General features: G+C 33.7%; 1 protein-coding gene across 2 annotated transcripts in view; it reads left to right on the top strand.

The window, feature by feature from the left end:
• RBBP6 (RB binding protein 6, ubiquitin ligase) overlaps positions 1-23,461 on the top strand; it is a 29,080-nt gene that overhangs the window by 1,088 nt on the left and 4,531 nt on the right. Inside the window, exons 2-16 of one of the 2 annotated variants that reach the window (XM_017663743.3) lie at positions 3,673-3,772; positions 6,046-6,082; positions 10,479-10,523; positions 12,540-12,628; positions 12,750-12,846; positions 13,244-13,383; positions 16,038-16,210; positions 17,424-17,527; positions 17,638-17,975; positions 19,218-19,314; positions 19,421-19,499; positions 19,599-19,653; positions 20,873-20,941; positions 22,266-22,628; positions 22,917-23,018. In XM_017663743.3, the coding sequence (XP_017519232.2) occupies positions 3,673-3,772; positions 6,046-6,082; positions 10,479-10,523; positions 12,540-12,628; positions 12,750-12,846; positions 13,244-13,383; positions 16,038-16,210; positions 17,424-17,527; positions 17,638-17,975; positions 19,218-19,314; positions 19,421-19,499; positions 19,599-19,653; positions 20,873-20,941; positions 22,266-22,628; positions 22,917-23,018 (1,888 nt within the window). The remainder of the gene's footprint in view (positions 1-3,672; positions 3,773-6,045; positions 6,083-10,478; positions 10,524-12,539; positions 12,629-12,749; positions 12,847-13,243; positions 13,384-16,037; positions 16,211-17,423; positions 17,528-17,637; positions 17,976-19,217; positions 19,315-19,420; positions 19,500-19,598; positions 19,654-20,872; positions 20,942-22,265; positions 22,629-22,916; positions 23,019-23,461) is intronic. The other variant, XM_017663752.3, reaches the window with a different exon arrangement.

Below are 23,461 nucleotides of genomic sequence, written 5' to 3'. Positions count from 1 at the left end.
GTTTTCAGATTCTGACTCTGACCTTGTTTTGGTTTCTTTTTCTCAATACTGACTGTAATGCTGATGTGTAGTTTTCAGTAAGCAATCTTTTGAGTTATCAATAGAATGAGAAGAAAAAAAGTTTTAATTAGGTTAGGGTATATTATTAATATCTAAATTTAGCTTAAGGGTCACATAGTTGTTGTTTTTTTTAGTTGAAATTGGGGGGAAGGTCCTCCACTCCTAGCCTATAGTTTGGTAGGTAGAGTAAATCTTATTAATCTTATTATGTAAAAGAGCTGTTTTCTATATACATCCAGACATAAGTACAATTGTGTTATGTTAAAGAACAGCACTGCTAGCATATCATGACTCAGAAATATTCATTAGGGAAGTTTATTGACTGACGGTAACACATCAAAGAATATTCTCCACTTCCCCCTTTTTTCAAAGGTGTCGCACCTAAGGGACACTGTGTGTGAGGCTTTGGTAATTATAATTATGTTTAGCATCTCTCTACTTAAGACAAAGAAAAATTGTTGATAGCCAGGAACAGTTGAGAACAGTTTTTAAAAATATTACACAAAAAAATACCTTAAGGGAAATATTCTTTTAAGACTGAAAGCATCCTTTAAGTATTTAGTTACACTAAACAAGTGAGTCGATTTATAAGAATTTTAGACCATCCTTACTATGTTGGTGATACTTATGAATGAGAGGAAAGAAAATATAAATGAAATTGGAATATTAAGGCAGTTTTAATCACCATGTACAAGTTTACTAGTTCACTGGAGTATCACATGATTTAATCATTTGGGGCTAGACTTTGTCCATCTTTTCCACCTAATAACTGAGTGCAACTTTGTTAAACTGGAGTAAGTTATGGTTGACTGAATTCTTGTCTACAAATTGGAGCTTTGTGACATTGTGTTACTTTTTTTCCTAACCCAGGGAAATTATGTGATACCTTACTGTACACACCCTGAAGGGCAGGGAAGTACTTTGCCCAGCATGTATTTTCTTTTTATATTCGTGTGAACTGTCTTAATTGTAGAAAGCCTTGGTATTAGATTCGTTAAGAGAAAGGAGTTTCAGGGGAGAAAATGCTCATTTTATGCAATCCTCAAATTAGGGAAGAAAAAGGTATCATTGATAGTGGTGCAGAGGATAGTAATTTAATAAGTTTTATAGGGAATTACAGTATTCAGTGTTAAAAGTAGCCGAGTAAAAATGCTGCTTGGTTTTAGCACCATCCAGTGAATTAAAGGGTACAAAATAAGTGTTTATAGTTGCACAGTTAGGAGATTGCCTAGGAGAGAATGCTAAACTGGGGTATCTTTAATTTGAGTTAATGTTTAAATTACATTACCTAATCTATGTTTTATGAAACAGTCCTTACAGTTTTAGAAGTCTATCCATACAGTCTAGGACTCTTAAATCTTGTCTAGACCAAAATTCTTGAATCAGAATTTCATGTTTAGATTTACGAAGCCTACTTCTTTATTTCTAGGCTGTATTTTTAAATGAATCCCAAATGATCTTTGTAGATGTTTTTCCAATATGATTTTTTTATATAAATTACTTTTCTTTTCTGCTTCTTCCCCACCTTCCAAAAAAACAGCAAAACAACCTTCATTCTGAACTTGGTGTGAAAGACTGAGAAGCTGAAAATGAAGTATTTTATTTAAGACTCCTTATTTTTCAGTTTCTCCCATCGTCTTGTGTTGCATTCCGTCCATGGTCTTCATGTTTTTGGATCAAAAATTACCCTGGTGTTTAGGATCTTTTGAAGCGAACAGGCTACTTCTGATGTATTTTAAGGGTAGAAAATCAGCAATGTAATTCAGGTACTTAAAAGGTCAATTGCAGCATCTCGCATTGGGGCACCTGACTTACAGTGTGATGTGCCACCAGGCTGATCTAATCACCAAGTTGTCTTGGAAAGCTACCATGAACACATTAGTTGTTTTTTCACCCTAGTGAATGCTTTTGAGAGTTGTTACATATTCAGGAACTTAATGGATGTTTTACAACAAGATATGTTTCTAGAATTTACTTTTTAAAGATTTCCCTATCTACCCTCCTCCAAATTTTTCTTACTCAAAGCTTACTTGGAATTTGGGATAATAGTTCCAAGTATGAACTGTCCAACAAATAATGATAGTCTTACGTTGGTATGCCTACACCTAGGAAATTGTATCACTCTAATTGGGTACTGTGAGATACAGCCAACTATTGAAATACACTGAAAATTCCTGAACAGTTTAGTTTATAACGAGATATTTTTAGTGTTACGATTAACAATAATAGAGCTGAAAAAGTTAAGCTTGAAATGCTTACATATGTAATAAACCTGATGTAATTGGCAGAACAGTGGTAGTCAGCCACTTGGTACTGAGTAACTTAAGCAAATTAACTCAGTAACCTTAAGAGAATGATTAACCAATCGGTACATTTTATATCTGTCTCCCTGTAAGGGGTTATTTTTTTCTTTTCAGTAATTTTACACATTCCTTCCCTTAGTAAATTTTTTTGCTGTATGTAGTTAAATTCATTGGTCCAGTTTCTCTTTTAATTTTATTCTTAACAGAAGAATTGAAAGTAATAAATAGCCCAAGGAGAAAAATAAGATCATTGATCCTTTCTGTTTATCTTAGAAAGTGACATCACTGTTCATCTGTTTGCTTAAACTAGGAATTCATGCCTGATTTCCTTTTTCTCCTTCATCTTTGCTCCTCCCCTCCATTCAGTCTATCTGCAAGCCTGTCTGTCGATTCTACATCAAAACATTCTGACTCCATTTCTCTGTCACATCCCAGAACACACCATCATTAACCTGGACAGCAGCCCCCTTACTAGTCGCCCTGTTTCTACACTTGTTTCTCTATGGGTTCATTATCCCCTTAGATAAGTTATCCTGTTTTGCTTTTAACATATATTGTCATTATTTTCATTTAAAATACTTTGATGACATCCTTCCTGTTCTACGTAGAAACGGTATAAATCAATGTATGATCTGTATCTTTCTACCTGTATTTAAAGTCATTCTTGCATTTTCTTCAGCAGTTTTGGGCTTTTTGTGTCATTTTTTTCATATGCTTTTCTCTCCATCTGAAACACTCTTTGTCCAGCTTTTTGCACATCTGGCTGGCTTCTCAGCCCTTAAGTCTCAAATGGTTCCTCAGAGGGGCCTTCCTTGAATCAACACTTAAAAAGTTGCATCCCACTTTTAATTTTTTATTACAAAACATTTTTTTCTGTATTCAAAACATGTCCTAATTTAATTTTTTTAGTTTGTCTTCACCAGTCATACATTATGGGCTAGGAGAGAAAGACTTTTCTTCATTCTAAATACAGGTTTTTCTCATAGTTCAGGTGGTCAGCGTTACTGGCTAAATAAACTAAAGAATGACTGAGGTTTGGGGTTCCACGAAAGTAGAGGTGCAAGAACCAGGAATTGCTGATATTATTTGGTGTCCTTTGAAGAGAATAAGTCCTTATAACTTTGGATACTTGTTCTAATAATATCAGTAATCTAGATGGAAGGTACATGTAGTTATTAGTGTTCTCATGTTTAAGTTGATTTCCCATGAAATTTGTGTTTGGATGAAATTTCCTAATTCTTGATGGAGGGGAGTATAACTTACCCAAATCCCCAAATAGATACTTAGTTCTTTATGTTTTTATTTACAGAATATACTGATGATAATGCTCTCATTCCTAAGAATTCATCTGTAATTGTTAGAAGAATTCCTATTGGAGGTGTGAAATCTACAAGCAAGACATATGTTATGTAAGTATTCATCAAATTTCATTTTGAGTTATCAAAATAGACTTTTTATTTTATAAGAAAAGTCAAGGATATTTTAGAACTGAACTCATTATTTCAACCCTAATGAATATGTCTGCTCAATCCTTAAAACTGTGAGGATGGATTTGTTTTTTCCTGATTTCTTCCCCCAGTTAACCAGTAGTTAGCAATAAGAGTTTTAAGGAAGAATTTTTGCTCATATAGGTAATATTTTCAAAGACAAAGTGATGTTCAAATAACAAGAAATATTTCTGTACCTTCTTTGGTTTTTATTTGCCTGTGCACTTTCTTTTTTTTCACCTACTGTTTTTTCACTACAAAAATATTAGTGTCTTAATGATTTCACTCATTTGTGAAGCTTAAGAACAAAGTAAAAACTGAAGGAACAAAACAACAGCAGACTCACAGAACCCAAGAATGGACTAACAATTACCAAAGGGAAAGGGACTGGGGAGGGTGGGTAGGAAGGGAGGGAGAAGAGGGAAATAAGGGGCATTACGATTAGCACACATAACGTAGGGTGGGGGGCATGGGGAAGGCAGTATATAGCACAGAGAAGACAAGTAATGACTCTGTAGCATCTTACTACGCTGATAAACAGTAATGGGGTATGTGGTGGGGACTTGATAATGGGAGTGGGAATCAAGTAAATATAATGTTGCTCATGTGATTGTATATTAATGATACCAAAAAAAAAATACTAGTGTCTTAAGAGATCTGTCCTAGATATTTTGACAGTATCAAGAACTCAGTAATGCTAACGTTTGCTCCTCATCAATTAAAGGGCTTTTGTTAGGATGCTATAGAGTTTATAGGATTTATGAGCACAGACGCTTGAATCAGGCTGAGGTTTGACTCTACTTACTGCTTCACATCAATTGTGTGACTGCTTCATACCAGTTGTTACCTGAAGTCTGTGCCTCAGGTTCTTCAAAATAAAATAGGAATATGAGTACTTGACTCAAATTGTAAGGATTAAAGAGTGCCTACCAGGTGGTAGATATCCATTGGAGTCAGAAGACAGCATTATTTTAGCACTAGCCTAGAGCTTAAGAAATTCATTAAAGGGGCAGGATTAAAACTTTGTATCTTTAACTTTCTCTGCTTCCTTGTAATTTTAATGGTGGTAACAGAATTATAGTATGTGAAAAGGGTAGTGACTTGGGCTATTTAAAAGGTTAGATTTCCACTTAGAAATTATATAGCCAATTTGAAATATTGGCAAATTCTGCTTTTGGTCAGTGAAATAAATATTCTGGAGTTTGCCAGTCCCAGGAAATACAGTATGTTCTTAGAATTAAAGTAAAACAACTTATTTTGTGATGATGTACCTCATGGGCAAGTGCTCATTCTAAGATTATTCTCATTAGTTTGCTGTAAAGTCTTATTCCAAACGTTAACATTTGTATGTTCTTTTGTATAGTGTCTTCTGTATAGTAACAACTTAAAAATTGAGTACTTTATTTTGCTGTAAACACCACTTGAACTATGTGTTCTTAAATTTATGTAATTTTAAGAAATTATAAGGGAAGAATTAATTGCTCGAATCTAATGTGAAGTTATACTTTAGTTTACCGAGTGCTTTTTTAAAATGGCAGATATTCAGTTTCAGTAGATATTTTTGATATTCAGAAACACTGCAGCAAGAATTATTTGAAGTGCATGGGATAGTAAGTTGCCTCTTACAGAGTTAGCATGCTGATTCACTGTATGTATAATTTAGTTGGTAATATATTTGCCTCATAAAATGCTGGTGTTTCTGGATTTGAAAATTTTAGTTTTGGAGCACAGCAGTTTTGCAGGGATCCAAGTTATAATTGCTGACAAAAGTGATGCTGCTTTAAGAAACTCTGACATATGAAAATGTACACCTGTACCTTTTAAAAAACTAGGGAATAATGTAATTATTCAGTCTATTAAGAAATAAACATAAAGTTCCTTAATATAACAAAATCTTCATACAACCTTTCAGAAAGAATTTATTGTAAGTGGCAAGGTACATCTATTTTAGAATTGCCCAATGTGGATTTTTTTTTAACCACAAATTCATCTTAACTGTTCAGAGGTGGTAAAGGTTAATCAAAATAGTATATTTATTGCTTCAGAAATCAGCTGTTTTTAAATTTTTGTACCAAATGAAAATTGTGGGTTCCTAAAAATGTGTGATTGGAGATATGTATTAAGATTTTTTAGCATAAAAATTCATAAATAGTTGCCTCATAATATTGTTACTTTTGTTTGTGTTTGTTTTTTAGAAGTCGAACTGAACCAGTGATGGGGACTTCAAAAGCAGTATGTAAAAACACAATCTCACACTTTTTCTACACATTGCTTTTACCTTTAATGTAGCAGTGAAGTAAATCATTTTAGAACTTAATATCCAATGATCATAGTACATATTGTAAACAAAATGTATTTTGATGACAGCTCAGTTGAATATGGATATATGTGGCATAATTTACACACTTACTTTGTAGAAATGGGTAATTTGTGCCCAAAAAAACCACTGTTTCATATTAAATATAGTATTTCCCTGTATGACACTGTGTTGTACAGTTGATGTATGATCCTTTTTAGATCGTGTAGGTTTTAGACTAATGAACATGATAACATGTTCTACATCTGTCTGTCTATAGTTAGTATTTTGTATGTATGTACAGGCTGTTGTGTGCTTTTTGTTTCTTGCAATAAAAAAAATGTTTGGAGTGTATTTTTGCCATTTTCACGTGTATCACTTAGTTTTTGTTAGTTTTTTTTCCTGCCTGATTGATGGCTTTGAAAAGTGCTTTGGCAACATGCAAATCCATATTAAAGTTTGATGCTTACTCTAGGTTCAGACACATAGAAAAGAGCTATCCAGAGACGACTGATGGCAGCTTTATTACTTAGTTTTGCCTTATTTGACAATGTAGAGCTCCTATTCTTTGTATCCATACTATAAAGAAAAACCTGAAATTGGGCCCCACCAAGAGTATATAAATTTTGGTGATTCTGTATAATTGAGTACATTGTTTTCAAATTTCAATACAAGTTCTAACATTCCCACTCTGCTCAGTTGTCCAAATTAAAAGTTCCCTCTTTCTAAGATACTAAAATGCTGCATTAATTGTAAACTAATTGAAAGCTGTAGCTTATCAAAGGTAACCTTTAACCCAGGGTAACATCTAATTTTTATTATCAAGGATTAACTTTAAGTACAATGCCATGTTGACTTTGAGCTCTTAATAGTAAAAGGCAGCAGCATTCCTAAGGTATGGGGTAAAGCATCTGTTTCAGAACACTGGTCTATAATAATTGGGTCCTTTAAACTTGATGGTTCTCTAGACATTTTATTGCTCAGGCTTGATTTGTGCACAATACAAGATGTCTGAAGTCTTCATTTAGAATTCAAGGGTATTGCTTGCTGTTTCACTTTATCCTTTTGAAGTACTACTATGATCTTTAAATGTGTATCAGGCATTTTACTAACCTTGGATCATTGCATCTTAAATATGGTAATGTAGAATATCTGAACTTTGGACTTGTTCTTTAAAGTATATGGCCTTTAGTTCTCATGGAACTAAATATAGTGATTCAAAGATCAAAACTCCTACTGTTTTGGGTCTTCCACCCTCCCCTTTTGGGGGTATATGGGGGTTTGGGGGGCTTTTTAATTTTTTTCTGTTTTGCTTTTCTTTATTTTTTTAATTTTTTGAAGCATACTGCTGTAAAACCTGTCCAAGTTTCTGTTTTGCTGGTGATTGGTTTAAAACTGATTTATGTATCCAAATGCTAGCACAAATTAGATTGACTATCCTGGTGACTGTAGTAGTTAATGTAACACATTTTGTATAAAGTACATTTTATATAGTATTTAATTCAGATGAAGTTTTATTTCTTGAAAATAATTACTTCCTTTTTGTTTATTAGCATGTGTATAAACACAAATCACATGTTCATAAATAAAGTTAACATTCTTTTAGCCTTGTGTGTTCCCTGGCATGTCTGTATTACACTTACAAGAAGCAGTTTATTTTATGCTTATTTAGGTTTCTCTCTTTTTTTTATATACTTAAAAAGTCGCTTTAATTTTTAGTTAGAATTATCTGCAATGGAGACATTAGAAAACAGTATCCCCATCATTTATTTGCTTGGGGTACATTTGCTGACATACAGGATGAGAAAATATACTCATCAAATGTAATTACTGCCAACCTTAGGAGACTTAAGAATCACTTATACACACTCACCAAAACCAAGTATAATAGAGTCATAAAGCCAAATTTTAAAATTCTGATTAGTAAAAGTAAATATTTACATTTTTGGTAGCTTAAGCCAACTCTAATCAAGGATGGCTGTTTCTACATTCCTCAGATTTGCTTTTTTATTTGGTCATCCTTCCATGTTGGTACTTCAAAGCTGGATGTTCCTCTTTGCAATTTAACATCAGAATTAAATTTGTTAGGATCGTTTTGTTTCAAACAAGAATAGTTGGCATAAGATTTCAGATTCTTGCTCCTAGAAACAAGACCACAAATGAGATGTGGGATGAGGATTAATTTTAATGTCTACAGTGTTGTGCATTGACCAACTACTTTGAAGACTGCTTTTTCAATGAGAATTTTTTTTATCATTAGTATCTGAGAGTTACAGTATTTACTGGTGTTTAGTATATATAAATTGCTAGTCATTTTTAAACCATTCCTTGTCAGCATTTTTCACGTAATGTCTTAATATCTTGCTCTATGTAGAAAACAATTGGATGGCTTTCTGAATTTGTGTAATTTGACTTGTGTGGATTATAAGGTATTTAGGTTCTATAATGATTATTTGGTGGAAAAAAAGTGATTTAGATGCTGTTGAATATCTGAAACCACTTGACTCAATAAATATGTGATACTAATAAATAACAAGTACAGAAAGCTAAAAAAGAAAAGATGAGAAAGCCCAACATAAGAGCAAAGAGACAGCTATTATGTAAGTATTAGGCGTGGGAAAAATTAAAAATGTTAGTTTTTTTAGTTTCAGTGGTAAGAAAGTTAATATAACTGATTGCTTTCTTCCTAAGAAAGTGATCGGTTTTCATATTCTAGATAGTAATGGACTATTATTAAAGGCTTTAATTTGTTTCATTGGTTAGAAACATAGTATAGGTGATGGTTAATAGCAGTTTGTTCAGTCCTTGTTATTTAAATGAAAATAATGCCTGGTTGATGCAAAATGTAACCTTCAAAGTAGATTGGAATCTGTCAGAATTTACTCTGGATAAAAAAATAAGATATTTATGTTTACTTCCCTTTTTTTCTTTTTCTTTTTTATTACCCCATGAGATTAGCTTTTTAAAGAAAACACTTCAAAGCTGGACAAGAGAGAACCCATTTGTGGATTATATGCTTCTGTATTAGGACTGTGGGATTAGTGCATTATGAACTCTGCAGCCCCTCAGTGTGTAGCTAAGAACCCAGTAATAATATCCATGAAACTAACTTTTAAAACCTTAAGATATTCATAGGATATATTTTAAATTAAACCAGTGTTACTTTTATTTACATTTATTAAATTCCTATTGTGATGGGCATTTCGCTAATAACTTCATACTGAAACTGCTTATGTTTCTATTTGGGGCTCTAAATCATGCTGCTTTTAATACTTTTAGTTCTCTGGAATACTTGAAAAATACCTGATGAAGACCCACTTCTTTTTTGTTGTTCTTTGAACCAGACATCTTGTTACATTCTTTCCATTTTAAACAAGAGTTCTGACCAATGTAATGCATGAGAAATATACAACATGTTGAATAAGCAGCCCACTTATTACATAGGAAACTAATGGTTTCATTTTGATACACTTACAGGGAAATTGTATCTTCAGTTACATGCTAAAGATGTTCGTGTATGTACACGTATACGCTTTTTTAAAAAACATTAAAATTCAGAGTATCAAATGAAAAGTCTTAAAGTGTCACATTTGAAAGTATATTTTTTAAAGCTCTTATATCCATATATAACACTTGCTTCATTTGATTAAATTAACTTCACACATTAAAGCCTGTCCTCATATGTTCAGCTGTTTGCCCTTGTGCCAGAATACCTTATTGTTCCCATTCTTTTTGGCTTAACAACTTTGCCCTGATAAAACTGTGGTTTCTTTGGCAAGAAACTATTGTTCCTCATTGTATGGGAAAAGAAATAAATTTAGACTTGAGTAGTACATGCTCAAAAAAAGACAAGAAGTAGCAATTATGTGGGAGCTGTTTTATTAAAGCAATTATCTGAGCTTTAAAGAGCTACTTGTTTTTACAATGTTATATAATGGCATTCCAGGAAAGAAAGATTTTGTACTCTCTCCTAGTATACATTATCTTGAGTATTACAAATTTAGAGACCATTGATAGACACAGGACTTTTTATTTAGGCCACTACTCTGAACAGATTTCCTATGTGATACACTTTTCTTTACCCCATTTTTTTCCATTGTAGTGGAGTTTCCCTCAATGGTTAGCCTTTGTTTCTGTGTGTGAAATAATGTAAAAGAGGGATAAAGTGGAGTGAGCTACACTTTCAGCTTTAAAACAGAAAATAACATTCTTCAGGAAACTTCTAAGAAAATGCCCAATATTTGAACATTTAAGCGGCCGTAGGGACTAAATGATCACTTTCAGATGTTTTCAGTGTGAAACTTGAATGTGTGTTTAATTTTTTGTGAACAGATTGATGACTCTTCTGCATCTATTTCTCTGGCCCAGCTTACAAAGGTATATATATATTCTTGAAAATATAAGTCTTTTTCTAATATTTTTTTAATGTGGAACAATTTTGTTTAAGAGGGGCTGGGGGAGGAGATATTTTGCAAAAACAGTGTACATACTATTACTATCCTGTAAAGAGTAGTTGATGTTTTGAGAGCTAGGGGGAGTAATTTGTCTGCTCACCATAATGTTGGAGTATTTGTTCATCTTCAAGACAGAAGAAACATGAAGCTACACTTAACTCGTTTTTTCCCTCATACATTTTTGTTTAATTATACGTTGGAAGCTAAGTTCTGGAGGAATTCCTTGGTTTTGGCTGTATATTACGTGGACTTTTTCTTTAAGCAGCCAAAATAGAAGCTTTACATGGACGATTGTGTGATTATTTCTTGAATATTTGAATTGATCCCATGAAGGTCATCATTTTAAATGTAATACAATTGTTGTTTCTTTATGCTATAGTAGTCTGTCTGCATTAGAGAAGTTTTAAACAACCTAATTTGTTTGAACACAGACTACATGAATTGTGTAAATGTATAAAGCTGTTTTGCAGGAATATACCAATGTGTGTGTGTTTGGCAGAAGGGCAAATTGTTACCTCCTGAAATCATTGTATATGTCATGTTTTACGATAAGATTGCTTGCATTTTCTGCTCAACATGTGTACCTTTTTGTTTGGGAAAGCACTAGTGATGGATTACTTTTTAAAATAATAGATTTAGCTTGCAATTTGTGCCTTTAAAAAGAAAAGCAAGTATTACAGAATAGGCAGATTTTTGAGGGCCAAGAAGGAAGTTTTCCAAAAAAATTTTTCCTATCAGAAATATAAAACCAAATTTAGCAACCAAGATTGAGTAGATGGGTTTTCCATTAGTGCTGTCCCTATATTTGTCCTTAGCTTTGTTAGAGGTTATGTCCTTTCCCCCTAGATTGTATCCCAAAAAATGTCCTGGTAACAAATAGTTTTTTAAGCTCCTGTTCTAGAAAAACTGAACATTAGAATTGATGATTCCAAAACAAAGTGAGCTAAAATCATCCTCTCATAATTTTCTCATGCAAAATGGTTTAGCATATAGTTAATATTTTTAGCAGTTTTATAGTTCATCATTTTAATTCCTATGTACTGTAAGGACCATATTTGGGTTTTGGTTTATTCCTTCCATTGTTTCTTTGTGGGAAACATGGGAAAATTTGAAGGTTTGGGGATTTTTTTTTTTAACTATTTGTAAATTAATGTTTGGGTTCAAACAAATTAGTTGTTCAATATCTGTAATCCAGTTTTCTGTAAATGTTGCCGTTGTTCTCAGCTCTGTTAATGTTAAGCATTCTTTGTATATAAAATTACAATAAAATGTTAAAACTGGTTGCCTGTTTTGTGGATGAATGTAAAATAAAACCCAATGAATGGCTGATACAAGTGCTAGATGCTTGAAGATTCAATTTATTAGGACTCAACTCCCTTAGACCCTGCTTATATCTAGAGTATTCTGTATAATACCTGAAGTTCATAAAACTGGAGAGTAGATTTAAAGTTATGAGTGCTCAGTGCACGTCTTTTGCACTTAATTTGAAACTGACACCACTACCTAAAGATCCTCTGACTACTAATGTCTGCTGCATGTGTTCAGTTGTCTACCCACAACCCTACCTCCAAGTTGTAAGTATAATTTATAGCCTTAATGCTGTGACACTTGAATTATTTTTAAGGTTTAAAATATCAAGTGTTTCACTTCTAATGTAATCTCAGTTGTTAACTCTTAGAGGAATGGTATGCAAATCTTCAGGTACAAACAGGGTCTAAGGTTTGAGTGCCCTCGAAAGTCTTTTCCTCAGCCCTGCAGGCACCCAAACATGATGTAATAACCTAAGGAACTCCCAATGACTCTTCTAAGCTATACATGTAAATAGCTGTTCTTATGCAAGATTAGATACTGCTCTTTACAGGATGAGTGGTGTTGTCTTTGGTTGTGTGGTCTTAAATGTGTTTCTAATGTATGTGTCAAATAATTACCTGTTAAACAGACTGCCAATCTGGCCGAAGCCAATGCTTCTGAAGAAGATAAAATTAAAGCAATGATGTCGCAATCTGGCCATGAATACGACCCAATCAAGTAAGTCCATAAATACTACATTCTAGTAGGTTCTTTGGGGTGGGGAGGGACCCTCCCCCACCAAATCAAAAGCATTATTTTTTCAAGTCTTTATGTACATGTAATTTTTTTTCCCTTCCAGTTACATGAAGAAACCTCTGGGTCCACCACCTCCCTCTTATACCTGTTTCCGTTGTGGCAAACCTGGCCATTATATTAAGAATTGCCCAACAAATGGGGTAAGTACAAAGTAGAAATTATGATATATCTTGTTTTTCTTAAAATCAATTCTTAGCCTTCTTACTTATTTTTCTTGGTAAATACTCCCTTCTTTATTAATGGCACATGAGCACAGCCTCTGGAGCCAGATTTCCAGGCTTCAAATCCTTGTTCTGCCACTTAATATCTGAATGAGCTTGGGCAAGTCACTTGATTTCTCCAAGCCTGTTATTCTCTTGAAATGGGTATAAAAGTAGCATTTAATGCACATGGTTATTATGAGGATTAAAAGAGATAATGTATGTAAAGCACTGTAAATAAAATAGGTGGATAATAAGCACTGCATATTGGCTATATTAAATACAAAGTATATATTAAATACAAGTAAATTTTTCTCCTCCTTTCCCCTTCAAATAGGATAAGAACTTTGAATCAGGTCCTAGGATTAAAAAGAGCACTGGAATTCCCAGAAGTTTTATGATGGAAGTGAAAGATCCTAACATGAAAGGTGCAATGCTTACCAACACTGGAAAGTACGCAATACCAACTATAGATGCGTAAGTATTCAAATCAGGTAGACCTCTGGAGACTATAGACAGTGCAGGTTATAGTGTTTGATTTAATCCGGGCTTATAACTTGGCTGCCTGTTCTCCTTGTGAACACTCTATACAAAACGGTTAGTCTCCACATGTTGCATTTCTGTGATAAGAATGAGAGGCTGCAGTCTGCTCCATTTAAAGCAAACTTAAAATGGATTTGGGGGTTTTTATTATCATTGAGTGCCACTTCCCTTATAGTCTTCTAATTTTTTCTTTTTCTGTCATTCCCTGCTTTTTCATTCACATACATACTCCCACATTATCTTATATGCTGTTTGCAGTTAAGTGAATGAGACATATCTTAATCATTTTGAGAAATGAGGCTTAAGAATAAAAATTCTTAAAGATATCAAGGCAAACAGTTGCTGAGAGGAAGTGAAATAATGATGTATCTTGAATAAGTTTGCATACACCATGTGAGTCTTAAGATGCTAAATTATTTTATAAACTGTTGGTTCAAATTAGTTACAACTCTATAAGCTATACCTTAATGCTTATTTTTAATGTGTTTTCATATTTTATGAGCCAATTTTTAATGAAATGGGTAGACATGAAAGCCTAGTTTCATAATTTAACTGGAAACTTCCCATTTTACCTGCTCTTATTAGTGCATCTAATTATCTTTTTTATTACCCTCAATGGTTGTGAACTCACGTAATATACAACAAAACATTGTTTCTTTGGACTGTGGTTCTCTTAACTTTATTGTGCATAAGAATCTCTTGCCCTGTCCTCCACATCCCAGTTTCTGATTTAGAGATTTCATGATAGGAATCTAGTTCTACATTTCTAACAAGTCCTCTGGAAAATTATGAAGTTAGGGGATCCTCAGGACACACTTTGAGAAACATCAGTTTAGAGACCAGATGTCCATGTTCTCAATGACAAGAATTGTATAGAAGAATGCAGTTTTCCCCAGCTTCGTGCTATGTTGTTGAAATGCACTATAGTGAGCATCTGAGGCTGATGAAAATGGCTATGCTATGGAATGATGCTGAAAAGATTAGGTGTTTTTGAGTATATACTTTATAGAGTAAATGCATTGTTCTAGTTCAAAGATAAGAATGTTTTCCTATACTCCCAACCCTGCCCTCTTTCTCAGCTTCACCCCCATCTATTTTTTTATCAGTCACCATCCTGTGCTTTTGTGGTTCATCTTAGAGCAGTCTGTTCCGCTCTTTCTAATTTAGACATTTCAGACATTTCCAGACAACTAGGTTGAAATGGATGATTTTTACAGACACAATTTAAGAGCAGCTCACATCATCTTAATATGTAGAAGTAAAAGTATTTAAATAGAAATCTGTGTTGGAAAAGTTAACATCACCTGTGAACCCTAACTAATAATTAACTTCATTGCTTTTGAATGCTGAAATACAAAAGTCCATTTGTGCCAAACACACAGCAAATAATTTGGGGAAAATGGGAGCCCAGATATTTTAAGTGAAACTTACACCCTCTCCACTAACACCGCTGATAAGCAACTCAGACTCTTCTTCTGTTTCTTTTTCTATCCTCTGTTCTCCTCTTTTTTTTTTTTTTTTTTTCTTTTCTCTCTTTTGGGCAGTGGGAGACTCCTCTTTCACAAATTGGGAACAATGGGGCATAAGCAAATTGATACTTATTTCTGGAATCGTGGTGATGTCTATGGAGCAACTGCAACACAAATAACACACCTAAGGTACCCTACTCTGTACAGCTGAGATTTTCATTTTCATCATGGAGATTAACACACTCTGTTCCTAAATGAAATAGAAAGGATTTCCCTAGGAATTCCTTTCTTTTACAAATTTGCCCGATTACAGAGAAGATGGGGTGTTAGAAGCAGTGGTGACAAGTATGAACAAAGTCTTTTTTTTTTTTTAATTTAATATCCAACATTTCTTCAAAAAAAAGACCCAAAGTATCTAATGAAATGATACTGTGTATTTTTGTAACATATACTCTAATCATTTAAGTTATTATGTTTCTTAATTGACTAAAATTAATATCTTAAAATACTAATTATAATAAATATATAAATAAATTTAAATATGTATATAAATAAAACCACCATTGTTTTTGAAGTTTAATTATGGATATTGGTATGGTTGGTGACTTAGTACTTCCCTTGGATTGCTCCCTCAATTATGTTAGTACTGATTTTAGTTTCCCATATTATGGCATTCCTGATGTCTCCACAGGTTTTGGGGACTGTTAGACTGTGGAGGGGAGGTTTTCCCCCCCCCTAAGAAACATGGTAAAGTAGAGAAAATTTTAAATGGTGCTGTCATGTCTTAAGTTCAAATCCTGTCTCTGCCACTTAAATACAACTATCTGGCACTGAATTTCACATTACCTCTTTGGGCCTCACTTAAGAGTTATGAATTCTAAGATCTTTTTTTAGCTACTTTTATAGCATTTCTTTGTTTCATTTGTTTATGTCTTTTCATCGCTTGGGGGAGGTATGTTCATAACTGCTCCCTTATTTTGGAAGGTATATTATGCTTGTGTAAATTAATTTGGCATTCTACTGAATTATGTTTTCTTATTATGGTATAGTAGAACATGTAAATATCTTAGAAATATTTTGCCTTACACAATGTTAAAATGCTAAAACCTTCTTTTACAGAGAAGCATATGCAATTGGAAAAAAAGAAAAACCACCTTTCTTACCAGAGGAACCATCTTCTTCTTCAGAAGAAGATGATCCCATCCCGGATGAATTGTTGTGTCTTATCTGCAAAGATATTATGACTGATGCCGTTGTCATTCCCTGCTGTGGAAACAGTTATTGTGATGAATGTAAGAAATGTTGAACCTTTGAAGACATATATTTGTATGTGTGTGTGTGTGTGTGTGTGTACTTGCAAAGGCTCTTAGCAACATTGTACATTTTAATAAAACATGAAATGTTGATTTGTTCATCATTGAGCATTTAATAGCAAGAACTCTGCTTTTGCTTTTTTTTTAAACAACAGCCTTTTTGTCCTTTTATATATTAGAATTGACCACCTACTGTACCTTCATCAAGGTGACCTCTGAGGTTTCATAAAATGTAGGAATTTTGTTCCCTATATATTTTTAATGGTAAATTTTAAAAGCCTGAGCTTTTAAATATTTTTAAAGGTACCTAAATCCTTTTCCAGGATTATTGAAAAATAAGCTTAATCAAAAATTCCTCATTGAGAACTGCTATCTGTAAACATCCAGAATTTGCCGTGTGATTACTGGTGATCATTTTCTTCTGGTCGTTTATATTAGCAATTGGTTTGAAGTGTGCCACTTATCCTAAGTTTGTCCCTTATTACCCAGGTGACAATGGTGTCACCAGAAAATCTCCCTGCTCAGCACGCTCTGGCCTTTTTCATCTCTAAAGATAGTTTTGGAATGTAAATCTTTATTTTCAGGCCTCTTCAGTGAAGATCATAATCAAGAGGTCACTTAAGATTTGTTTGAAAATGTGTCTTGAATTTAACAAATCACTTATTACTGGATTTTTTTTTTACTATGTTGAAGCATAATCAGTGAATCTGTAATTTAATGTTTTTCCCACCTACTGTGCTTTGGATGTCTCTAATTTCTTTGCCTCAATAATGCTTTTGTGTTTTATGATTCCCTTTTCTTGAGATGCTTTTTTTAAAACCTTATGTTAGTCATGTAAAGTTTTTATCTCTTTATAGTCTATCTCATTTCTATTTTTTCCCTGGTAATATTTCAATTACTCGCTAAACAAGAGTATTTTAGAAAGAATACTTTTTCTCTCAGTTAAAATATTTGTTTAAATTATACCCATGACTCCTGTTCTTAAGGTAGAGAGAAGTTAGAGCAAAAGAGTGCTATCAGGCAAGATATTTTACTTTCAGGTTTCTTAATGTAAGAATAGAAATGATTAATGTGTGTGCTTGGAAAACAGTAATGTAACTGAATAGAAAACTATAAACTGTCTTAAAAAATTTATTCCCTAAACACCGAGTTCCTACTATGCTTTCATTAATATTTAACATTGTGTGCATAGGTATCAGAACAGCCCTCTTGGAATCAGATGAACATACATGTCCAACATGTCATCAAAATGATGTCTCTCCTGATGCTTTAATTGCCAATAAATTCTTACGACAGGTAGCTATCTTGGTATCTCTCTCGTAGAAAAAAAGTTTTTAATCATTTGATTGATTTGAGTAAATGCTATGTATTTTGTATTTATTCATGTTTATGTTTGGTGCCTATAGGCTGTTAATAACTTCAAAAATGAAACTGGTTATACGAAAAGACTACGAAAACAGTTACCCCCACCCCCACCCCCAATACCACCTCCAAGACCACTCATTCAGCGGAACCTACAACCTCTGATGAGATCTCCAATATCAAGACAACAGGATCCTTTGATGATTCCAGTGACATCTTCATCAGCTCACCCAGCTCCCTCTATATCTTCATTAACTTCTAATCCATCTTCCTTGGCCCCTCCAGGGCCTGGAAATCCTTCTTCTACCCCAGCTCCTGTACCTGATATAACTGCGACAGTCTCCATATCAGTCCATTCAGAAAAATCAGATGGACCTTTCCGGTAAGTATGTGTTTCTCACTGTTAGGAAACAAGTGAGATCATTGATGTAGATTTGTATTGTTGTATATTGCTTTAACAGTTGTAGTGACTTGCAGTATGTACTGTCCTTGTGGACCACTGTGCTCAGTAAGGTGAGTGACTTGTAAGAAATTATTTAGTCTTGGAGGAACAGGCAAAGGAAGGAGATTTCATTTGGCAAATGATTAAGCATCCCATGATCAAACACTATACAGGTTGCCCACACCTGTTAAATGTTGACTCATATATACCATAATAGCTCCACAGTTCCCAAGAGGAAGAATTCACTTGTGGTCATAATGATGGTATTAGAAAAGAGTAGATTTGAGTAGAACTAAGAATAATTTGGATAGGTGGAGAAAAGGCGATAAAATACTGATAAAGTACAGGGATTAGAAATAGTAACTGTGTTGGAGCATAATTATGTAGGAGAGTAGTGAAAACTAACTTAAATCCCAATTCAGAAATGAAAGGGACTTTGATCACATAATTCAGTGGCTCACAAATTCTTAAAAACAACTGGCTTTTAAAAAATAGATGCCACAGTGAAGGCAAATAGTGACTATAGCATCTTACTATGCTGATGGACAGTGACTGTAATGGGGTATATAGTGGGGACTTGATAATAGGGGGGAATGTAGTAACCATAGTGTTGCTCATGTGAAACCTGAACAAAAGATTGTATATTAGTGATACCTTAATAAAAAAAACTTTTTTAAAATAGATGCCAGAGGTCTGTTTCACATGCTGAAGCAAAATCTTTAGGAGTGGGACCTTTGTATATATGTATATTTAAGAAATCCCACTGATTTTTCCTGCTTGGTTAATAGTAGAAATAAGGCCCAGAGAGTTCATGGGCTTATCTAAGATTACCCCTTTGATTTAATGGTAGAGCTGGAAGTAGAATATGCTCTTAGTCCTGCATTTTTTTGATCCCACACTTTTTTTTTAAGCTTTACTATTCTTATAGCCAAACCAATTTCAAATCATACCTCTCATAGGTAATACTTCTTAAGGAGATTGTTTCTCTTTACTTTTCACTTTCTATATGAAGAACATGCCTAAAGTCCAGTCTTCTCTCACCTTCCTCAAAAGTTTTCATCGTCTTTGATTTAACTCAGCTTAATGCAAATGATGAATAAAGTTAGTAAGAAGATATGATTTTTACTCTTAATCCTCCATTTCTGATGATGTTGATGTATTGTAAATTATATTGTTTTCTAGGGATTCTGATAATAAAATATTGCCAGCTGTGGCCCTTGCATCAGAACATTCAAAAGGAACCTCTTCAATTGCCATTACTGCTCTAATGGAAGAGAAGGTAACTTTTACTGGCTTTTAAATTGGAGATTTTTTTTTAGTAGTGACAGTAGAGTTGTTTGGATTTTTTAATTTTTTTTCTTTTTATTTGTGTTTTTTTCCTAAAGGGTTACCAGGTGCCTGTACTTGGAACTCCATCTTTGCTTGGGCAGTCATTATTGCATGGACAGTTGATCCCCACAACTGGTGAGGAAAACCATTTTAGTTTGAACTTTCTTCCTTTAGAAAGTTTTAGGCTTTTTATAACACACAGTTTCATATTCACATACTGTTTTTGTTTCCAAGGTCCAGTAAGAATAAATGCTGCTCGTCCAGGTGGAGGTCGGCCAGGTTGGGAACAGTAAGTACATGTTTAAAATAATCTTCAGATGATTGCTTTCAAACAAGATAATGGAAATTACTATGTAGGCAATGTGTGGCTGAATGTCTTTTATTGTAAGCTCATCTTCTACTTGCCATGTTAACATAGTTTTTATGTAAAATGTTACAAATTCAAGATTTTATGATATTCTAAAATAATGAGTAATTCTTTTCTAAAATAGAAAATATAAATCCTTTTTACTTTCTTGTCTCAATAATTGGTGATCTTTACAGGATCTCAATTAATGAATAGATTAGAATTACTTGAAAGCATATTTTAAATACTGAATCACTTACTAGCCTAACAGATTAAACTTTTTCCTGTCCTTAATTTGGATGTTCAAACACTGATTTGAGTAAATAAATACATAACTATGATTAAAGTCTACCAAACACAGAATTTATTTTGAATAGTCTGTGTTAATGAAATTTAATGCATATTAAAATAAATTAGATATGATTTTCAGCCCTGAAATACAAAGAACTTTTATCTACAGAATGTTCTATGGCATTAAAAATCAGATTTATTTCTTGTTTTTCTATACAATCATTTGTTTGTATAACCCATATAAACAGGCTTATATATTTATATAAACTGACTTAATACTCTAAAACTCAGGTCTTTTTGTTTGAAAGAAATACAGAATTTCTTATTCAAATAAGTATGTGAAATGAGAGACTAACAGAATATATCAGTAGAAAGAACCGTGGGATTTGGAGACAAATAGACCTGGTTTTGAATCCCAGCTCCTTGCATTTGCTAGGTACATGACAGAGGGCATGTCATTTTACTTTTCAGCCTCCATTTTTCTCATTTGTAACTGGAAGGGTGCTACCCACCCCACCTGTAAAATGCCTGCATAACCCCACATGTAAAATGCCTGCATAACGCCCAGCACGTAGAAGGGCTCTTTTCCTTCTGTAGCAATAACTTAACAGAGTAACATACAGAATGCCAATTAAAATACAGTGTTACAGAAAATGTTCTATATTGAAGTTTAATTATAGTTAAAATAGATTAATCATAAAAAAGTAAATAATGCTTACTCACATTTCCTTTATCTCGAACAAGTTTAAGAATCGGGATCAGGGAATAGGAAAAGGTTTTCAGCATACTTAAAATAGGTGTCTTTATTAAAGTCTACACACTAAAAGGTCATATATTATTCTAAAGCCTATCTTATCTTCTTTTTGCACAGTTCCAACAAGCTTGGATATCTGGTTTCTCCACCACAACAAATTAGAAGAGGGGAGAGAAGCTGCTACAGGTAGGCTTGCTAAAAATCCTGAAAAAAGAGTAATCTGGTGACTTGAAAATAACAGAAATTAAAACACAGCAATGGTCGTGGATGGTGGGTGGGGAGATTAGAGGTATTTGGTTACACATATCTCACTTAAGTCCTCAGTAGTTGCCTTTAAGAGGCCTAGACAAGAGTATTACATTTAGTATTTTAAATGATGGTTTAAAAACAATACTTCTTCCCAGTGACTACTTTCTCCGTGTCAACACACAGCAGAATACTGGCTTATATTTACTCTTTTGAGAGTAGAAGGAAGTCATTTAAGGCCCAAGCAGTTTTTAAAATATCAATTCTAGATGAAAATTAAACAGTTCAGCTCCCAAGTGTAAAATAAATTGATTTATTTCCCTTCTAGATGCAGTTGTCCCAGTTTTCTCCCACCTTCTCTTTTCAAAAGAGATGAGGTGGTTATGGGCTCTTGCCCTGGACAGGCACAAGCAATGTTAACCTAAGAAGTAAATCATAGTTCTTATTTAAGTTACATTTGCCACCAGAATAAAGGGTCCTCCAAATTAACTTTATGACAAGAATATTAAGGGCATCTTCTAGTGCTCCACTGAAAATTGCAAAGCTTATGAAAGTTTACTACTTTGTTACTGGATCACAGGTAATTAGAAGATATTCACCAGTTCAGACTCTTGGAAAGAGGCTTAAAATCTAAGCCACTGCTACTGTTGTGTACTAATTACCTATAATTTGAAAAACCATTAGCTTAACAGAAGTAAGCCCACTCTTAAAGACACTGAAGTACAATTCAGAAACTTTGGCAAGCACTATTCTTTTTACCTAACCCTTTGAGAGAAAACATTGAGATTTTCAGTTGTTAATTACAAATGTTAAAACTGGTATTTATTCTACTTTGAAGGTTCTTTACACATTTACTCTTAAAAAGATCACAGGAAGTGATGATTCTTCATTTAAGCTTTTGGTCTTGCAAGGCATTTTGGGGCAAACTAGGCCACAGACATTATCCTTTCAGTCCCTTTAAAGGACAGATTAGAAAGTAACAAGAACATTGTGGAGTGAAAATAGATCTGAACTTCACCAAAGAGAACTTTGAAAAATAGCATCTCCATATAGAGAAGGCCCTGTATTTATATCATCTCAGTCCCTAAGTGGCCTTAAAAATTATTTTTATATATAAATGATATCAGTGTTCCTTTATTTATTTGAATATTTGCCTCTATTCAATGGTTTATAAGTTTGAAAATGACTATGGATAGAAGAGAAACTTGCTTGTCTCAGATGATTTTAATTTGAAGGAATAATATCTTGGAATTTATTTCTCCAGAAGTATAAACCGTGGACGACACCACAGCGAAAGATCACAGAGAACTCAAGGCCCATCACTACCAGCAACTCCAGTTTTTGTGCCTGTCCCACCCCCTCCTTTGTATCCACCTCCTCCCCATACACTTCCTCTCCCTCCAGGTGTTCCTCCACCACAGTTTTCTCCTCAGTTTCCTCCTGGCCAGCCACCACCTGCTGGGTATAGTGTCCCTCCTCCTGGGTTTCCTCCAGCTCCAGCCAATTTATCAACACCTTGGGTATCATCAGGAGTGCAGACAGCTCATTCAAATACCATCCCAACAACACAAGCACCACCTTTGTCCAGGGAAGAATTCTATAGAGAGCAACGACGACTAAAAGAAGAGTAAGTGTTTTAATTTGAAATTATTACACACTTTCATTTTCTGATGTAACATTAAATAGGTATCTGTGGAAACATTTTCCAGTGTTTCCAGTTAGTAACAGAAAAATCACCTAAAAATTAAACCAAAGCCATACAAGCAACTTCTCAGGGATTCCTAGTTATTTATAGATTTGAAGTAGAAAACTGATGGCAATTTCATTCATTTCATTCATGATCTAATTACATTTGTCTTGTTAGTTTTCTTAAATGGTTTTTGTTAACTTTCACTCTTTAACTTTATTTTACTAGGGAAAAGAAAAAGTCCAAGCTAGATGAGTTTACAAATGATTTTGCTAAGGAATTGATGGAATACAAAAAGATTCAAAAGGAGCGTAGGCGCTCATTTTCCAGGTTAGTGTTTTACAAGCCTTCACAACAGAATTACAAATGGGACTTTGAATATCCAGGGATTAGCTATGGATATAAATAACATTGCACTTACGGAATTTTTCTGATTCGGTCTAGGCTTACAGAAATGGAGATGTAGTTTATTTCCCAATATCTGTTTGTTGAAATAATGTCTCCGTGTAAATTCTATTGTGTAGAACTAGCAGTTACAGGGTTAAATTGCCCTTGTCCCTCAAAGTTATTTATAATATGAAATGATTGGGAAATGTTTGTGGAGGGAAAGAAATAGGGACCAGCCAAAGGACATTTTTGAGGACCCTTTTACCTAAGGCTACAGCTTCTTGCTGGAACATTAACCTGTGTAATTATGAGTATGTATGGTAGAATACAAATTGCTTTATTGATAAAAACACTGAATTACAAAAATTCCCTGGAAGTTTGTTTTT

Source organism: Manis javanica, chromosome 10, assembly GCF_040802235.1.
Source record: "Manis javanica isolate MJ-LG chromosome 10, MJ_LKY, whole genome shotgun sequence".
Classification (NCBI taxonomy): Eukaryota; Metazoa; Chordata; class Mammalia; order Pholidota; family Manidae; genus Manis; species Manis javanica.
The sequence above is the reverse complement of the archived record's forward strand: the minus strand, read 5'-3'. Positions and strand labels throughout refer to the sequence as shown.